At 41.8% G+C, this 19,619-nt stretch overlaps 2 protein-coding genes and 1 long non-coding RNA gene across 6 annotated transcripts in view; 2 read left to right on the forward strand and 1 right to left on the reverse strand.

The window, feature by feature from the left end:
• The window catches only part of LOC309655611 (uncharacterized protein), a gene marked incomplete at its 3' end in the record, with an annotated part of 398,594 nt that overhangs the window by 306,281 nt on the left and 72,694 nt on the right, over positions 1 to 19,619 (forward strand). The gene's annotated exons all lie outside the window — the stretch shown is intronic.
• The window catches only part of LOC309654458, a 595,613-nt gene that overhangs the window by 163,177 nt on the left and 412,817 nt on the right, over positions 1 to 19,619 (forward strand). The window lies entirely within an intron of this gene.
• The window catches only part of FRMD6 (FERM domain containing 6), a 79,662-nt gene continuing 72,440 nt past the window's right edge, over positions 12,398 to 19,619 (reverse strand). For all 4 annotated transcript variants that reach the window (XM_082448403.1, XM_082448401.1, XM_082448404.1 and 1 more), the window contains exons 12-14: positions 18,767 to 18,898; positions 17,363 to 17,454; positions 12,398 to 15,385 (exon numbers count right to left, since the gene is read on the reverse strand). In XM_082448403.1, coding sequence (XP_082304529.1) covers positions 15,101 to 15,385; positions 17,363 to 17,454; positions 18,767 to 18,898 — 509 coding nt within the window. In that variant the 3' untranslated portion in view covers positions 12,398 to 15,100. The remainder of the gene's footprint in view (positions 15,386 to 17,362; positions 17,455 to 18,766; positions 18,899 to 19,619) is intronic.

Genomic DNA, 19,619 nt, shown 5'->3' on the forward strand with positions numbered 1-19,619 from the left:
ATAAAATGGGGATAATAATAAATACGGGTAGGATTATGGTGAGAATTAAATAAAATTCTATGCGCTCGGTGAATGAGAGTGACAGCAATGATGATCACGTAGTGAATCAAAGAGCTAAACGTGCCAGATAAATTCATAGTCCAAATAGTTTGATCACTTTTGGCTTATGCGTCTTTCCACTGCCTCCTGCAAGACTGAAAATAACTTGAGGGTAGGAGCCAGACGTCCTACTTTTTTCTGTCTTCCTAGCAGCCAGCTCAGTGCTTTCCTCATAGAGGGCTCTCAGTCATGTGTATTAAACACCTGAATAACTGGACTGCACGTGGTCAACCCCGCAGCAGCTCAGGGTGCTGCCTCTCAGGCCACTTCCCTTCCACTGACTCTCTGGGTCGAAATTTCTCCTCTCTCCATTTGCTCCCCTTATTACACTAACTCATCTTGCTTTGCGGTCACTGGCCGAAAGAATCATAGCTCTCTGATTTGGGCTCTATATTTCAGTTCTGGAAACGCAGAGCACATTATTATTCATCACTAAAGTCAGGTGATCTTTCTGTTGGTTATAAATGGCCAAGAATTAAAAAGGAAAAGGAGAGGGCAATATATCACTGAAGAGACTTCTTTAAATTACCTCTTTTTATGACCACTTGCATCCTGGGAGGGCCTGAGCTTCGGCAAGTTGACGAGGTCAGTGTCCGGCCGCTGAGTGAGCCACTCCTAGACCCCGAGGGACAGAGGAAGGGCTGCCGCAGCGGTGCAGCCATTTTGCCGTCTCGCTCCATCCTCAGTGGGTTCAGGTGCGCCGGCCAGGTGAGAGGCAGAGTGGGACCTGCGCTAATGAGGAAGAGGCAGCGGCACGCATAACAACGGCCACAGGCACACCTGTGTCTGGTTGTCAAGTTTGCTAACCTTGGCCACGCCCCCAACCTTAAAAGGAAGAATGTATTGTGAAAACACCCAACTTCTTGTCCTTCTATCTTCCCCGCTCCTCCTTCCAAGGAGATGCAGAAATGCAGCTAAAATGCCGCCTAGAGATGTCTGGGGAGGGACACTGACAAGACGAGTCAACGATGGAGGCAAAACAAGGAATTTAGAAAATCCATAACCTGCGTTATCACTCCTCCTCAAATCATCCCAGTCTTGGCAATCCCACCTCTTGCAAGCAGAGGTGGAGTTTCTTATAACTTTTCCTGACATCGCAAATAGCCAAATGCTCCGGGTCCCTCCGACCAAACCCCTCGCTCTGACCACCAGGGGTCAGGCTGCAGCCAGGAACAGGCAGCGAACGGCCCAGAGCCGAGCTCCGTTCAGTTCCCCCCAGGCCCTGCCCTGCCTGCCCGCCTGGGAGCTCACCAGAGCTCATCCTGCAGTGGCCTGTGGGATTCCGTTCCCATTTGTCATAGAAGCTGCCTGGAGTTGGGCTAGGTCCCCAAGTGAATCAGATCATTCGCTCATTTGCATTTGTTAAGCCTGAGAACCACTCGCCTAAAGAATCATGTTGGGGGGGTGGGGGGGGGTGGGGGGGTCGGGGGAGCTTATGAAAAGGCGGATTCTGGGGGCTGCTTCTGGGGGCCCACTCTGGGGTGGAGGGCTTGCCTCCCGAGCATCTGCCTATTATGCAAACTCTTTGATTGGTTCTGACACAGACGCCGCAGAACCACACTTTGGCAGGATGCTTGAAGCCGTTGTTCCAACCCAAGAAGTCCCTAAGCGGAGCCTTCACCTTCGTGCCGTGCCCAGGACTCCGGCAGGCAGAGGACTGCCCACGTGCCCTGCCACCCCAGTGCTGTAGGCCCTCACGTGTATGGTCTCTGGCACACCTGAGGCGACACAGCTGCTCCTGGCACATTAATAAACACCCAAGGTGGGATGAAGGCGGCAGGAGAGGAAGGACAGTTCATACCGCCCAGCGCCCGAGGAAGACCACTGCCAGCCCACCCTGCCTTCTCCTGATGCCCCTTGTGCTCCTCCTTCCTTCCAGCCATTTCTCGGCACTGCTTTCCTTGTTTTATGCCCTTTGGTGTGCCTCCCTCCTCCTCATTGCTCAGCAAAAGCATCCTGGATTTAGAGGCAGCTAAGCTAGAGAGCTCAGGATCGTGTTTGGTGTCCTTCATGGATGCTAAGACACGGTTTATAACATTAGCACCCTGATGTGCTGACAGCGTTTCAGGGAGGATGGGAGCAAACGGCAACGTCACATACGTACATCGGTTGTAAGATGCAGCGCAGGTCCAGAATCAATAAAACATGTGTCGTAGAACGGGGAAAAGTGTCTCTCTCGTTCTCATCATCTAATGCTGCTTTGTTCATTCGACTCGAATTCATGGAGCGCCTGCCTACTGGGCCAAGAACCTGTTCCAGGTGCTGTGGGTAGAGGGTTCAGCCGTGCTGATATTACGGTGTAGGGAGCAGGTAATCAAATAAGAATAATAAATGAGTTAGGGAATCAGAGAGTTGGAGATCGTGACGTTTGTTATTAGAGAACTAAATAGGGTCATGGGGTAGAGATGTAATGGAAAGGCCAACTTCAGATAGGGTGTTCAGGGACCATTTCTGAGGAGGGGTTATGGAGCTGAGGCTGGAATGAAGAGAAAGACCAGAGGAAGACTTTTCCAGGTGGAGAGGACTTTCATGTGGTTCTACCAAGCCTACCTGGCACCTTGGCCCGTGGCTGCAGACCTCCCACTCATTGCTGAACTTGGCATTTATCAAGCACCTTTTCTATGCCAGGTGATGCTGGTCCCTCAGGCTGCAGTTGTGAGCAAGAAAGACGTGGTTTCCACCCTCAAGAAGTTTATAACTTGGTGCAGATTATAAAGATAAGGTTCAGCTGACCCTGAATTTCTACACTTACCATTTATCTTCTTCATCATCGAAAATCTGTTTTAGATTTTGGATTAGGATGGCCTTGATGGGGAGGGCTTTGTGACCACACACACTAGAATCCAGTGGGGAAACCATCAAGAGCCTGAACACAGCATCTGGTGGCTCAGATAAAAAAATAAATCCAGCCACCATTCCCTGCCCATTTTTGGCCCTTTGCTCACAGTGTTCTCCTCATATTATCCCAGGACTGTGTGATCTGGGTGAGGAGGAGACACGGGTTCCAAAAGCAGAGCTCACATCTTACAGAACTGAATTTAATCCATTCAGGTACCATCTTTGTTTCCCCCTCTTGGTGCCGAGCACTACTCAGACCTTGGAGGCTGTCAAAGGGGAAAGAAATATTTGTCCTTGAACCTCTCAGTTGCCTTTCAGAGGTTCTCACTGAAGATGAATGATGGGAATAAAAATGGCAACAGTCTAAAGGAGAGCTTTGCTCCTGCACCTCCCAGGAAGCACCTGCTTCTCCTATAGCACAAATTCATAACTGACAGATGCTGTCAAACCCCTGCAAAAAGCAGATTCCCCCCCCGCGCCCCCCCCCCCCGGGTTTCAGAGAGTTTCTTTTGCATCTGAACAGCTAGTAAAGAAGAAAGAAGAGAAACAGCTCAAATAGAGCGAGGATTGCCTTGGAGTCATGGGCAGGAGTGGTCTGGAACCAGCTTGCACGTGGGCTCCCAGGGGTGGTGAGAAGAATGCATGTGTGCATCAAAATCCTGGGCCTTAACCCTGGAGGTTCTGATCAGCAGGTGTGGTGTGAGGCCTGGAAATATATCTATCTTTCAAAAATGCCTCTTTGAGTCTTTCTGAGTATCACTGAGGTTCGTGAACCCTTGAACTAGGGAACAGACAGATCAACAGTCTCCTTGTTAGCTCTCCTCCCATCCTGATATCCTCTGTGTCTCCCCGCCTCCCTCAAAACCAGGCCTCAGGTTCAATCTTCTGCCCCGCTTTCGGACACTAGCCCCCAGGGTCCTGTGGCTGAAACCTGAGTCAGCCCCAGCCCCCAGCCAGGGGGAGCAATTGACTTGGGCCTGTTCAGTAGAGGCTTTGGGTTACCAGACACCCATCTGCTGGCTGTTCTCACTAAGGAAATGGGAGCCAGATCACTTTCACTGGGCATCAACCCCACGCCTCCCAGTCTGCAGGGAGGAAGGGAGACCCACCCGCCTTCTGGTGCCTTCACTACAAACAGCTCCCATGTGACTCTCCCAAGCCATTTTCATGTACATCTCAACACCTCCCAGAATAGCCTGCATGCGTTGTCAGGAAGAGACCGTGTCTGAGAACAATGGTCCCCCTCCCATTCCGCCTCCCGGGCTTGGCACCCAGGTTTCTGCTCATTCGAGACAAACGTACAGCCCAGGCCTCAAAACAAAGACTGACCTCCACCCCACTGGTGTCCATTTGCCAGTCCTGTGCTCCTTAGGGTCTCTGGGAACCCAGGGTTCTATGCTAGTGACTGAAATTAGTTTTATCCCCTTAAAAAGAATTAAAAAGGAGTTTTAAAGTAATACATTTACATAATTTGACAGTCCAATGTACTATAAAGCCTCTAACAAAAAATAGCCCCTCCTTCGTTCCCTAAATGCTAATACTTTCAACTCTTGAGGTGGTTTTAGAAGAAAAATATTTACCTTCATATTTCTAAGTAACATTCTTAGAATATATGTATGCTGCTTTTCCAATTTGGAATATTATCTGTCAACTTCCTATCATGGAAGATAAGGAGAAAGCACTTTTACACACATTCACTCTGTCCCACCACCCCACCTAGAATCTCCCTCTCCTCCCAATAGTTATGTCACAGTTTTGGTTAAATCAATATTATACAGTGTTTACTTTATGCTTATGCAAGTGTTAATTGTTAAGCCAGTTGTAGAATATTATGATGATATATTTTTCTTCAATATTTTTTTCTGAGTTAATTTCCTTTTTGTTTGCTCAGTTATTCTATATGTGTATCAAATTTTCCCACATTCCTCACAGAACTATGAAGTCCCTCTCAATATCCTGTTCTACTTGGTCAAATACATTGAGTGAGCCGTCAGTTTTATTTTCCCTCTGGAGACGCCTCTCCTAAAACCCTCCATTTTCCTGTTTCTACATGGACTGCCTGCTCCCTGAGTCTGCGTATGGCTGACAACCTATGCCTTCCCTTTGCTTCTCTCCTGTGCTGGGTCCCATGTTCCCTGGATCTCACATCTATCTTCCTCTTAATTGACTCACTCCCCCATCCTGTGGGACCACATCCTTCAGAAGCTTTCCGAGTATGAAAATATGGGAGATAAACTTTAAAAGACTTTAGTGTCTTTATTGTACTTTCATACTTGATTAATTTATTCTACAATTCTAGGTTGAAAAACATTTCCCTCAATTTTTAAAGTATTGTTCATTGTCTTCCACTTTCCTGTGTTACTGTTGAAAACACTAATTCCATTCTGTGCCCTGATTCTTATATATGACTATTTTCTTTTTCTCTCTCTTGTTCTCTACTTCCCCCTTTCTCCCTCCCTCCCTTCCTTCCTTCCATCCATCTCTCTTTCCATCCTTTTTATAAAAAAATCTATAATGTGTGGGGGTAGAGAGTATATGGGAAATCTCTGTACCTTCCCCGTAATTTTTCTGTTAACCTAAAACTGCCCCTCCCCAGTCCCCAAATAAAGTCTTAAAAAAAACTCAACCAGAGGTTAGGGAGGGAACATATGGACGCTTTTAGGATCTTTTCTTTATCCCTAGTTTGTAAAATGTTATGATGATATGTTCCTGGATTGGTCTTTATTACTTATTTTATGGGCATTCTTTGCATTTTTTCCAGTTTGGAAATGCATATCTTTCAGTTCTGAAAATTTTTCTTGTAAGATTTTCCCTTCATTTCATGTATGTACATAAGCTATCTATTGGTATGTATGCATGTATGTTAACATCTACCATTGCTGTTTTTGTTCTGCATTCTGAGAAATTTACGTTATCTTCCAACTCCCCCATTGGAACATTTATTTTGGCTATTATATTTTGAAGAGCTCTTGTAATTCTCTACATCTCTATCCATATAGCAGTCTTCTCCAATTGTCTGAGTGCACTATTTTCTATCTCTCTGAGAATATTAACAATAGGTTGTTTTTTCCAAAGTTTTTTTTTACTCCCTGAGATATCTCTGTTTGTTTTTTTCTAAGAAGAATATGGACTTAAAACAAACAAAAGAAGGTAAGTCCCCTTTCCTACCTTGCCTTTAATCACTCTCCTCTTCAGAGTTACCCATAGTTTAGTTTGTTAGATGTCCTTCAAGGTCATTTTTCATGCACTTACATTTAAACATACACATATAATTATATACCTTGTTTTTTCTGTGCTACACTAATGTGCTGCATTGTGCCTTTGTTTTTGTACTTAACAGCATATGCTGAAGATCTTTTAATGTCTGTACATCTAAACTACTTATTATTTTAACCTGCTGCATACTATGCCAAAATAAGATTGTGCCAGTATTTACTTGACATTTAGATCATATTACATGTTTCTCTTTTCAAATCAATACTCAAGTCTTATTTTAAAATATGTTTTTATTTCTGTAGGATAAGCATCTAGAAATAAATGGCTGGGTTGTAAGTCAGCTTTATTCAAAATTGCCCTATAATGCTAGTTTATACTCCTGTAAAAAATTATGAAAGAATCTATTTCTTCACAGTTGTACAAACACTAGATATTATCAATTGTTTTATTTTTTGCCAATTTGGTTGGCCAATTTGCCAATAGGCAAAAAAAAATCTTAATGGTATATTAATGTTGGTTTACTTTGTTACTGGTGGAGTTGAACAGCTTTTCATGTATTTATTAGATGTTTTTTAAAATGTCTCCTTCTGTGAATTGCCCAATAATATTTTCCCCCATATTTCTACTGTGTTGTTTGTATTTTTCTTATTGATTTATAGAAACTCTTATATACTATAGATACCAATTATTTGTTTGTTTAAAAAGTTGCAGATATTTTCCCCCTGTATGTCTCCTACCTTTAGGTGACATCTACTTTTAGACAGTATACAGGAAAGTTAAAAAAATTTTTTTTGTACTCAAATTTATCAACTTTTTTTTTGTGACTTGTGACTATAGTGTTTACTTTAGGAAATGCTTCCCCCAACCCCAAGTTTATAAATACATTTTTCTCCACTGCCCTCTACTTTTATAGTTAAATTTTTTAATGTTTAGCTCTTTAATTAACTTATTTTTGTGAATGATACAAAGTTGATTCTAATTTTATTTTTCAAAAGAAACAAGCTAATTTTTCTTGCACTAACTGCTGAATAATCCACTCTTCCCCCTATGATTTGAGATGCCACCTATTTCATATACTATGTTCCTTTTTATATGTTGGTCCACTTTTGGCCTCTTTGTCTATTACACTGTTGTAGATCAGGACTGGCAAACCACAGCCTGTGGGCTAAATCCAGCCTGCTGCCTGTTTTGTAAATTAAGTTTTACTGGAACACAGCCACGCTCATTTGTTTACATATTGTCCATGGCTGCTTTCACACTACAATGGCAGAGTTGAGAAGCTGCAACACAGACCATATGGCCCACAAAGCCTAAAGTATTTATTTGGCTCTTTACAGAAAAAAGTTGCCAATCCTTGCATCAGCATTATCAATAACAGGACTTCTATAGTGTGTTTTGCAGCTGGAAAAGTAAATATGATCTTGCTGGGTCTATATTTCAAAAAATTCTTCACTATTCCTTGTAAATGTCTTTGGGTGAATTTTACATTTAATTGATTGTTGATATGGTTGGGTTTAAATGTACCAGCTTTCTATTTGTTTTTTACTTGTCCTACTACTTCTTTGTCCCTTTTATCCTATTTGTCTGCCTTCTTTTGGGTTTAGTAATTTTTATTATTCTATTTTATCTCTCATGCTTTAATTTTAGTGGTTGCTTTAGAGTTTATAGGATATGCCTTTAGGCTATCATAATTCATCTTTAAATAATATTATACCACTTCAAATATAGTATAAGAAACTTACAACAGTAGACTTTCATTCTTCTTTCCTGGTCTTTTTGCTATTATGATCATACAAATTACCTTTTACATATGTTATAAACCTCATAACACATTGTTTTTAATTTTGCCTTAAATGGTCAATTATTTTTAAAATTTTCAATTAGCAATTATTTTCAATTATCTTTTTAGATCTAAAATATGAAAAAAAAATTGTGTTTTATATTTACCCATATACTTCCCATTTCTGGGGCTCTTCAGTGCCTGAAAGACTTCTGTTAACATTTCTTGTGCAGATCTGCTGGTGTTGAATTCTTTCAGCTACTGTAAGCCTGAAAAAATTTTAATTTCATCTTTGTTTTTGAAAGAGACTTTTGCTGGGTACAGAATTCTAACTTGACAATACTTTTCTTTCAAAATTGAAAAAGGCTTACTTTTTACACTTTGTTAGGCAGGACCAGAACAACCTTTAGTCTTGGAAAATACCCTTCTGAGTACTTTACGAGATGCCCCATGTATCACAAGGTTTTTTTCACTCTTGCTGGTGGGAACACAAACTATTTCTGGCCCTATGTAAGCTCCGGGGATGGTTTTGCCCCTTTTTCGTGGTTCTCTTCCCAACCCCAGGTGCTTTCCTCAGATGTACATGCTGATTAAGTGCTCAGCTGAAAACTTGAGGGGAACCTTCTGCAGATCTCCAGAGCACGCTCTCTCTTTCTCCCCGCCCCCTGCTCTGTGCAGCTCTCTCTTCTCTGGTACTCTGTCCCTTGAACTCTAGTTACCTTGGCATCCCCAAATTCTCCACTCTGCCTTCTCAGGGAGACCACTCCTCCCTCCTTTTGGCCTGGAAACGCTCTCCAGGCAGTAAGCTGGGGCAGTGATAAGGCTCATCTATTTCTCTCCTTTTGGGGCTTACACTACCGCATTACCTGTTGTTGAATGTATAAAAAACATTTTCATGCATTTTTTTGGGTTTTTAGCTGTTTAAGGTGAGAGGGTAAAACTGGTTCCGATTACCCCCTCATGGTTAAAATGTTTCATTTGGGATTTTGATTGGAACTGATGGGAAAAATTGACACACTATTGAGTCTTTCCTTTCAGGAACATGGTATATTTATTTAGGCCTTCTTTTAATTTCTCCAGTGGATTTTATGGTCTTCCACATTTATATTGATGTTGCATTTAAAGGCCCCAGTATAGGCTCCTTATATTCTCTCTTATAGCACCTTATTTATACCCTGTAGCAAATCAGGGATAGAATCTAAGACCCTGGGGCTTCTGCTTTGCTGGGAAGCTCTTACACTGATCCACTTCCTCCCATCCCTGTAGATCAGAAGGAGAGGGCCTCTGACTTGATCTTAGGTGTTGGCTTCATTCCAGCTGACTCTTTCATGATGGCAGAGCAAGGTTGAGCAGCTCTGAACTAGGGCCTGGGGTGTGCATGAGAAAACACTAGAAGCACCCTTCGTGGAACCCCAAGGTAGAAACTAGCTTAAAGCTGCTTCATTTTGGCATGGTTTGCCTGAAGCTTTGTTTCCACGTTTATGTATAGCTGGGTATGAATGTACTCTGAGAAGAATCTGAAGACTTAACTATTGGTCTACTGGTGGGGGGGTGCTATCATTTCCATGTGGTTGTGGGGTCACTCCATCTACCTTATTTATACACTGGGCCCCTTCTTTGATAGATGATTACTAATGCACAGAAAAAAAATCATCTCTAATAATCTCTCTGGGATAAACAGGCATTTGTGGGCTAGTTAGGGAAGTTTGGGATGTGTATTCTAAATATTAAACAACCAATTTAGGAGCAAACTTGGAACATAATTCCTTCCTAAGCTGGGAGAAATCTACCTCTTGCCATAATGACAGTAATAAATTGAAGAGACCTTAACTGACTACAGTTGACAACAGATGGGTAAGCGCCCATCCTAAGCAATGAGTTGGTTAATTATACCAGTGCCATGTTTATAGACCTTCGATTAATCTCTTGAGAGTATATAACTCCATCACCTACAATGGTTCATAGCATCTAAGCAGGACTTTTCAGAGCTCAGGCTCCTCCATTAAGTCAAAATGTATGTCTTAAGAATCAAAGGGTTGGGTGGAATTTAGCTTACTGTTTTCATTACACCTCTGTGTGGGGATCAGCTTGTATAAAGCATCAGAGAAATGATGAGGCAAATCAAACAGCGACAGGAAGGAGATTTTAAAATATTACTGGTACTCACATAACCGCCACCCTCATACTTAGCCAGACTTGGTCATATTTATGTAACACCCAGGTCTCTAGTATGTGGGTGCATTCAGACTTTCTGAAACAGTGAGTTCAGCGCCTCACTCTCTGACAGCTATGTTGGCGAAAAGAAAACAATGCCACTCTCACAAAATGCAATACACCTGGACACTCTGGAGACCCAACCCATCCCATGTGTGGATCACTCTAGTTCAGGAGCAGATAACTTGTTGGTCCATATTGCTTGGGCTCACCTATAGACCACTAGGTTATAACCCTGATGCACATAAGCATCACTTGCAGAACTTTTACTAGCACCATGCCTACCGCAGACCAAATAGAGCAGCAGCTCCGGTCTGGGCCCCAGGCATTGTTCTCTAGGTCATTCTAATGTGCAGCCAGGGCTGAGAACCACTGCTGGAGACTAGAGTAGTTGAAGCCATTGTGCCAATTTTCAAAGTATTCATGCAGAGTATATTTTAATTCATAATATAAAGCAGTAATGAACTCTTTAGTTCTCTCAAGATTATTGCCAAGTATGGCAAAATTGCCTATTTCTCCAGTTTTTAGCTTTGGAGGTGACAACGGTGTGTGTGTGTGTATGTCTGTGAGACAATCCTGCTATTCTGCTTCCTACACAGCTTTTGCATCTTTTCCTTTTCCTCCCTGCTGTCTCATCCTTAGTTCAAATCGTCATCTCTCTCGTCTTGCTGCTCCCTCCCCACCCCTACCTGCACTGTTCCCATTATTTCTCTCAAACTCCAAACACATCTTTCTTATAACCCTCTTCAATGGCTCCCTGCTGTCCAGACACTCAGTGTCTTCACCTGGGCATCCAAAGCCTCTCCTGAGTAGGCTGGGGGGATCATTACTTGAACCAAAGGGTCCCTCGCAGGTCCTGAATGAGCACGGTTGTCCCCAGCTTCTAAGCCCCTGCCTGGACAGCTTGTACCTCAGCCATCCTGCCAGAAGTCCCCATTCAAGGCTCTTCTGAATAAAACCTTCTCTGATCTTGCCACCTCCCACTCCCAGCTCCTAGGTCTTCACTGCCTATGTCAAGGCAACATCTGATTATGCCTTGTGTGTGTCTGGCAGATAGTGGGTGTTCCAAAAAAAATAGTGTGTGAACAAATAAACTCCATTTATCACAGTATCAAAATTGTAAGTTTGTCTTTCCTATTAGATACTGAGCTTTCTCTGAGAACACTGGGTAACATGGTGTATGTAGTAGAAAAAGCAAAGCTTTTGGAGACGAATTTATGTTGAAAACTCTGCTCTATCACTTACTAGTGACAGGATCTTGGGCAAACTGAACTGCTTCCTCAGCTGCAAAATGAGGGTGACGACACCTTGAAGGGCTGTGAGGATTAGCCGTGACTTGTATGGTACCAGACACATAGTAGGTGCCCATATATTTCCTCCCCTTGCCTCCAACTGACACAATGTACCAGATACTCTGCAAAATTCATGAACAACACCCTGCTAGAAAGCTTCTGCTTTGTATCTTATGCTTCCAAATGACCAAATGACTCAATTCTATAAAAGTTAAATGTTTGTTAGAAGACTTGAGAACCTCTTCTCTCCCACCCTAGTCATCAGGGGCATATTACACCCATTACCTTATTTAATCCCCAACAGTCCTTTGAATTATTCCTGTTTTACAGCCGAGAAAGCTGGAGCAAAGACAAGACAATGGATTCCCCTTTAGGAGCAGAGCTGGGCTTTTCAGAATCCTGACTGTTGACTCTAAGTTCTGGGCTCTATACTTTATGCCATGTTGCTCTCACATTTGGTCTTGCGAATGCATGCTTTTAAATGCAATCACTCATTTTTCTGAAATTAGAACCAATATTCCAATAATGTCTGTTGAATGGGTAAAAGTTAAAGTGGCTATTTGAATTTAAAAAATGAAAAATATTATTATATTTTAAGAAGGAGAGTCCTTTCAGCCCCACACTTTGGGACTGAATAGTGGCTGACTGCCACACCCTCTCAGACTGAGCCTCTTGGAGCCTTGGTTCCTTCATCCCTAAGTTGAGAAGAATAATAGTACCTGCTTTATGGGAATACAAGGATTCAATGAGTTAACACATGAGCTTCTATCACACGTGGAGCAGGATGGGGCACATGGCAGGGCTCAGCATCAGCTATTAGCGTCATCTCCACAAGGGCCATTTTGCTCAGAATTCTACCAGGTTGTCCTTTAATGTGCTCTGTTATAGGAAAGAAGAACAAAAAGAGAACATTCACTCTTGCATAACTGAGAACTCAATTTAAAAAAGGCACTTCAAAGACAAATAAAAAGTAACTTTATTGACTGCTAATCTTACCATGAAATTCCTATAAGAATAATTACAAAATAATGCAGTTTTTTTTTTTTTCACACACTTTTGGTATCATCTTGATATGATGATCCTTTCACAGAAAGGATTATTTACAGTTTATGTAGATATAAAGTTCATTGTTGCAAATACAAATGTAGATGTATAGAGGCAATATATACCAAATTGGTATACTGACTAGCAATGGATATTAACAAATGCAGAATAAATAACAGCTTTATACACTTCTCCTTTTTTATTTTTAAAACAATTTCCAAATACAAAAATGTAGATACTCAAAATGGATTTTCACATACATATATATAATTCTGCTGCAAACAGTGGATCAAAAAGCAAAAATGTCCTTAGCACGTTTCATTTTTGAAAACCCACGAGACTATTCATAAATGCAATTAGAAAGAGGGTGTGCAAAACCACCAACGATGCTGGAAAAACCCTAAAGACCTGATTCTGTTTGAAGTAGAGAGAAAATAAAGTATAAAGCACTATGTACTTAATTAAATATGTTTTTTTCTTAATGTTTAAACAAGAAACACTAGGAGCTAAGGAAATGTACCACATTATGAGCTGGGCTCTTTAGAGTCAAACTTCATCAGGATTTGTCTCTTAAGCATCTGTAAGAAATGGTGGATTATTTAATGACATAAGTAAAATAGTCATTAGATGATCCTTTCATACTTTCATCCTTTTATACAAAGATTGAGATACTTTTATACATTCTGATACCTGAAACTTTGGTTCTTTCAAACATTTCATAAAAGCAAAATCATTTCATGACTACAGAATGTCATAGAATTTTTTTCCTTTTAAAGTGTCAAGTTAGGCCAATTTGACCAGGCTTGTGTGTACACACTGCCCTGTCACGTCCACGGTGGGGCATGCGCGGGACAGTACAGGCGGAGTTTGTTCTCGTTCTCCATGTGTTTATAATACTGACTCCCATCCATGGGGAACACTGCAGGTGCTGCCGTACCCTAAGTCTATTTCTTTGTTACCTGAAAACTTAATTTTGTATAAAAATATGACCATTTCTTTAGAAAATAATATAGTTTTTTTAATAAAACCTGGTAGATAGAAAAAATGGTATATCAAAATATGGTAAACAAATGTTGTAAAATATGAAATCATTAAAAACATCTCATAGAAAGACATTGTGCTAAAGTACTTTCCTGAAGTGTGAACAACACTGTTACTGTACATCTAAAGGTTACTAAGTTCAATCTCCTGACTTGGTTTCATTATATATCCTAACAGCAGTGGCAGTAACTGTCTTAAAAACAGTTCTTTCTCAAACACTAACATTTTCTGTATACTTCAAAATTAACGAAAAAGACATCTTCTGGATCGGTGGTTTTCAATCCTGTTACATACTAGCTCCATCTGGAAACTTTAAAAGAAAAGGCAATTCCACCTGAGTCTCACCGCAAGAGACCGATTTAATTCATCCAAGGTGGGACCCAGACATTGTTATTTTTTTAAAGCTCCCCAGATAATTCTATGATGCAACCAGGGTTGAGAACTATGGCAAAAGACACGTGAGAAAACAGTCGTTCTTAACTCTATCTATCAACTGATTGTCTGTAGGCATCATTCATTTGATGACGTATCCTCTGTACCAAACAAGAAAGACCATATACACGAGATAGTCATGGGAGCCAAAATGAAAAGTTAGTAAGCTTTAAATACATATAAACACACACAGTCCCATATATTTACATATGTATAACATGTATGTATAGTTAGGGTATTTTGGTTAAGCAGAAACCAGCATGACCATACTTTGCTCTTGATTTAAAAAAAAAAAAAAATCCACCAAGTACAGACATATTTTAAGACATTTCCATAGTTTTAACAGAAACTGGTTTTGGAAACTCCACAAAATTCATTATGGCATGAACACAACCGATCCGTTACTTGGACAAGGGGCTCAGCTGAGTCCTAGAGCTTTCTGGAAGAGCAGGAGGATGACGTGGCACTGACCAGGTGTGAAGGAGTCACAAGGCATCGCGGCATGCACGGTCTTTTGGTTATTGCTTGACTCACATCTTCTTGGCCCTGGGCTGCCCTTCTGGTGGAGGCATCTTTGGCGTGCTGGATTTTGACTGCTTTGTTCGTGTTCACTTTCGTACAGCCCCAGTGGGGTGGCAATGGCTATGAGTAGGTGACGGTCTCTCTATTAAAAAATGAGAGCCTCTTCTCTCTCTCTTCCCTCCAACCACCGGCATTTCATGAGGGAGTGGTTAAAAAAAAAAAAATGTACAAGCAAACAAAGGAACCCAACAACATCTTTCACATGATAAAAAAAAAAAAGTGTTGTTACACGTAACTGAACTGGGAAACAAAACAATGAACAAACACACCACAGTTGGATATTCTGAAGGCTTGGTAACCAGTAAAGCACATTTCCTTCCAAAGGATCAGTGAACTTCTGGGCACTTGTCTTGGTATACATTCTCTGTAGTCCTTTTACTTCTGTGTAATACTTAAAGTGCAACTGTCCCTCAGCTTTTATTTCTGTCGCAAATATTATAAAGAAAGAGCTATGTTTGGGGTGAAGAAGATATGGCACAAGTAATAGGTAAAGAAAGAACTCATGGCTTTCACAGCCTCTAGCGAACAGCAGGCTGTCTGTACAGCTGCACATAGACGTCCTTTATACAACAAACTCTGGAACTTCATCATGGGTGAGATCCAGAGAAAAGTATTTGCTGGTTCTTTTGACTGGAAAAGCATCTTGGATGTTGACACACTGCTGAGCCAAGCAGCTGCTGCAATAGAGGCCTTCCTCATCCAGTTCATGGCCGCACCCAAAGGTATAACTCTGAGCAGTGTCCTGACACAGCCCCGCAATGCGCAAGAAGTCTTTCTGATACAGTCTGATGTCATCGAGGCTCAAGCTATGTCGATCGGTGGAGGTCTTTGGTTTTCGACATATAGTCTACAAGACAAGAGAAGGTTGAAACAACTTTAAGAGCATAGACTAAAGCGAAAAGTTTAGCACCATTTGCCTTGTACAGAGAGAAGCTGCAAAATCATAAAAGGTTAAGGAATCCTTATATGTTAGGAAGTGGTTTCCAATCTGTGGTTTGTGGGCCCTGAGGCCCTGTGGGGCAAAACGCCACTCCCACCACCACCAATAATAGCAGCTAGCTTTTACTGAGCCCTTATTATGTGCTAGACCCTAGAACTCATTTAATCTTCCCATCAGTCTGTGAGCCAGGTGCTATTATTCTCCCCCCTCTACAGATGAATAACCCAAGGCACAGAGAAGTCAGTGCAATGTGAATCCAACTGTCTCTAGCATCTCAGAAGCCAAGCAGTTATCTTAAAATCAGGCTGCAGAGGTAAAGATACTGTTTCTCGGTTTTTCCATGAGGATATGCCAATTCAGCAAGGCAACACTCTCATGCTGAGGTCTGTTATTCTTTTAATAAGAAATGGGAAAACAAACCAATTATTACTCAAGAAACACGGTTTAAAAAACGATTTTTTCAAAAGCCAGAATTCTTGGGTAGAAAAATAACATGAAGTGCTCTTGGTATAGCAAATGTTGGGAGACAGTCCCAGGGCAAAGAGGTGGCTCCCGAACACTGCAAGAGGTCACACTCTGACAAATGCTCCACACAGCAGGTAGCAGACTTTTAGAACTCATTATCTCAAGAGGTGGTTCCAGCTGAAAATATAAGTAGGTTAAAAAATGGTTCCAATAATTACATGAATGGAAGATCCTTAATGGTTACTTAATGAAACGAGGCATTACAGTTCTAATCTACTTTTGCGGCTGAAACCACAAAGGCCAGCCTTGTTAGAATAAGGTATCACTTCTGCTGGAGGCAAAAGTACCAGGAAGAAAGGACAGAGCCTGAGCTCAACAACATTTTACTTGGAAGGGTCAGGTCTGAGAGCCTCCTGAAGACGACGATCCTTGTACTGACGTCTTCTGAGGCTCCACTGAAATTTCACACAGAATTCATCAGGTCATCGCCACAAAGCATCAAGGCAGGCACACGAATGCTCTTCCCATCTGGTAGATGTGGAAGCTGATCCTTCGCGGTGCCCCACAAACGTTCATGTACAGTAAGAGCTAACGCTGACTGGCAGGGCTGGGGTGCAAACCCAGTCAGTTTGACCCTGGAGCTTGTAATCCTAATCATCATGCTACATGTACTGCAATAAATATCACTCATTGGAGTTTCCAGAAGAATATTTAATAAAATGTCACGTTCACATTATGGTTACTTAAATGGAAAAGAAAAAAAGGACAAATGAGAAAAAAGGGAAGAAAGAGAGAAAAATATAGGAGGCAAAGATTGCCAGAATGCAAGAGAAAGAAAGAAAAGAGGAACACACGTAGAAGGAAAAAAACAAAAGAGACAGAGAACACCCAAGTGTTTCCCTGGAGACAGAGGTGAGTATCAGCAGTAGATTATATCTAAATGCTGCAATGGTGCATTTTAATTTATCTATATCTTCTGATAGTTTAATAGTCTAACCAGTGATCATGGGTTATCAAATGCTCTAGCTTAGCATAGTTTGAAAATTCAATCTGAACGGAATAATTAGAGTGTGGAAACATTTCTACCACAACACACCTGATGAGAAAATCACTCTCCCAGTTATTGAGATCAACACACACATACAGACACCAGAATTAACCTGAAGCCTGAAGACTAGAGGCTTCCCACCCACATAAAGTATGAAACAAAGTACATAGTTTATCCAAATAAAAACCCAACTCAAAGATAAACAGAACTAGAAAATAAATTCAGACTAAAACTAGAATGTATGTATCTACTAGGAATCATTTCATTAAGGTTTTAAATTTCTGATCATTTATGTAATTATAAATGTAAGTTCCTATTTAAAATTTTCTATAACTTCAGCTGCTGACTTAAAATTTCAATCCCTTCCATACCTGCGGAAGAGAATCAGTACTCTGGCCTCGAAGTTTGACCACTGTCTCTGAGGAGCTGGAGGTGGAAGAACCAATTTCTTTCACAATCAACCCTAAAGTGAAACGTAGAGAAAAACCAGTGAAGACTTCAAATTATTCATCCCTCTTGCCACTCATCTGACATATACTGCTACCAAGAAGGAAAGGGCAAATATTAACCACTGCCCACAAATCTCACTGTGGCCCTTTGGCGGCAGACGACCAGGGGGGGATCACATTCTCTCCTTGTGCTGCAGTGAACAGGAGCAGTGAGATACACGTGGGGTTAGAGCACAGGATGGAGGTTAGAAACTGCATTTCCTAAAATAAACTTTTAATTAAGCTATTTATGATGCAGTTGGGAATGAACACAAAGGCTGAAGGTGCAAAGCAATCTCTTTACTGTATCTCCTAAAGCTCCCCCACTCTCCACACAACACTGACTTTGAATTTAACCTGGAAACAGCCTCTAGGTCTGGTTCTACTTAGACGAGCAGTGGGTTAAGTGTGGGGCTCGGGCCTCCTCTGGAGTCACACAGATCTGGGTGGGAACTGGGTTCAGGTAAGTTAAGGAGCTGTGTGTCCTGGCCAGTGTCTGTGTGTCCTTGTGTCTGTCTGCTCCTCTTATAAATGGCGCTGAGCCTAGTACCCATCCAACTAAAGAGCAAACGCCCACAAAGGGCTAGGTCCAGGGCCAGCATAGGGAACACACTGTGTTCCGGAGGCTCCTCTTGGCCGACGGGGACACCGTGGCACAGGCCTCCTGCAGCAGATCCCACCGGTGAGACACCAAAATGGGAGGCCACGGCGAGAAGTCAGTTCTGGGGCTCTGAGGTCAACGGAGCTCCCTGTCACCTTTTGAATCAACTTTTGAGTCAATCTTCATAGGAAGAAGATGTGGACTAGTGCACTGGTTGGCACTGGGTATGGTTCCTTTTGAATTTCCTTGTAAATGTGCCCTTTCCTGCCTGTCAATAATTTGCTCCAAAACCCAGAACCAGCACCAGAAAACTCAGTATCAAGCCTGGTGCTCAGAACACTGAACAGACTCCTGCCAAACTTCCACGAGAACGAAGGATACAGCAGTACACTACGTCACTACTCAATCTTAGCTCCATGTTTTTAAAACCATGGGCTCAAATTGTAGAGATTCTGGCAAACTAGGATGATGCAAAGAGGAAAATAAAATCATCCATAACCCCATCATCCAGAGAAAAGCCTATTAATATTTTTATGTATATTTTGTCATATACACGTAAACATTTTTATAATTTGAGATCATACTATCTCAACAATTTGTACCGTTTTTCTTACCTAGGTTTCTTATATTATTAAGTGTCCTCTGAACCCACTAGCTAAGGAGAGCGCCCTCCCGAGGGAGCTCACCAGAGTGTCCATTCAGCTTCCGAGACAGGAGCATGTCCTCTGTGATGTAGATGCACATGTCCGGGCTGACTTCCAGGGGCTCTTCGTTCATCCTCTCCAGGTCCCTGGGGTCGTCAACCAACATCTCTATTTCTGACACAGAAGAAGGAAAAGACATTTAGTGACATGAGGGGAAATGGCCACTGTAATTCACAGCCACACCTTGAGGGAGGTTATTTAATTATTCATATTTAAAAATAAATCTGCTAATGAGACTCCACAATAGGAAACTCTAGCGACAATTCTCAACTAGATGCTGCTTCTCTTCTTCACAGGACTGCTGTGTTATCTACATGTCTGCTAATGCCATGATTTGACTGTCAATTATTCTTTCTCTTTAAGAAAAAAGAAAAGCCGTACTAGCATGCTGTGACAACAAAGGGCCCAAGGAGACTGATGGGTCGTTTGCCTCATGCCAAAGCAGACTGTCGACAAGGACAGGATGAGTAGTGCGTGAAGCTCCCCATCACCCATAGCGGCCTTCTCTCAGAGCATTTAGCGACTTGATTTGATATCCACGTGAGTTCTATAGTAAGCACACATTATGTTCTGCAGTTTTCCTTAATGGAATCAGTGTACCTTTTCCCCAAACCTGAATGCTATAGCAATTATTTGAAACAGAAAAATAAAAAAGATGCACACAAGTACTAAGTTTGGCTGATACAGGCTATAGGTCTGATCGTATCTCCTTAACACAGGGTTAAGCAGCCAAATGCTGTGTTTCTTTCTTCTCTATTACTACATCAATTCTACAGAAACAATAATGCGAAAAAACTGGAAGAGAAAAAGCAGAGCATCCCAGACGGCAGGTCAG

This window comes from Balaenoptera physalus (genome assembly GCF_965194825.1).
Source record: "Balaenoptera physalus genome assembly, chromosome: 2".
Lineage (NCBI taxonomy): Eukaryota > Metazoa > Chordata > Mammalia > Artiodactyla > Balaenopteridae > Balaenoptera > Balaenoptera physalus.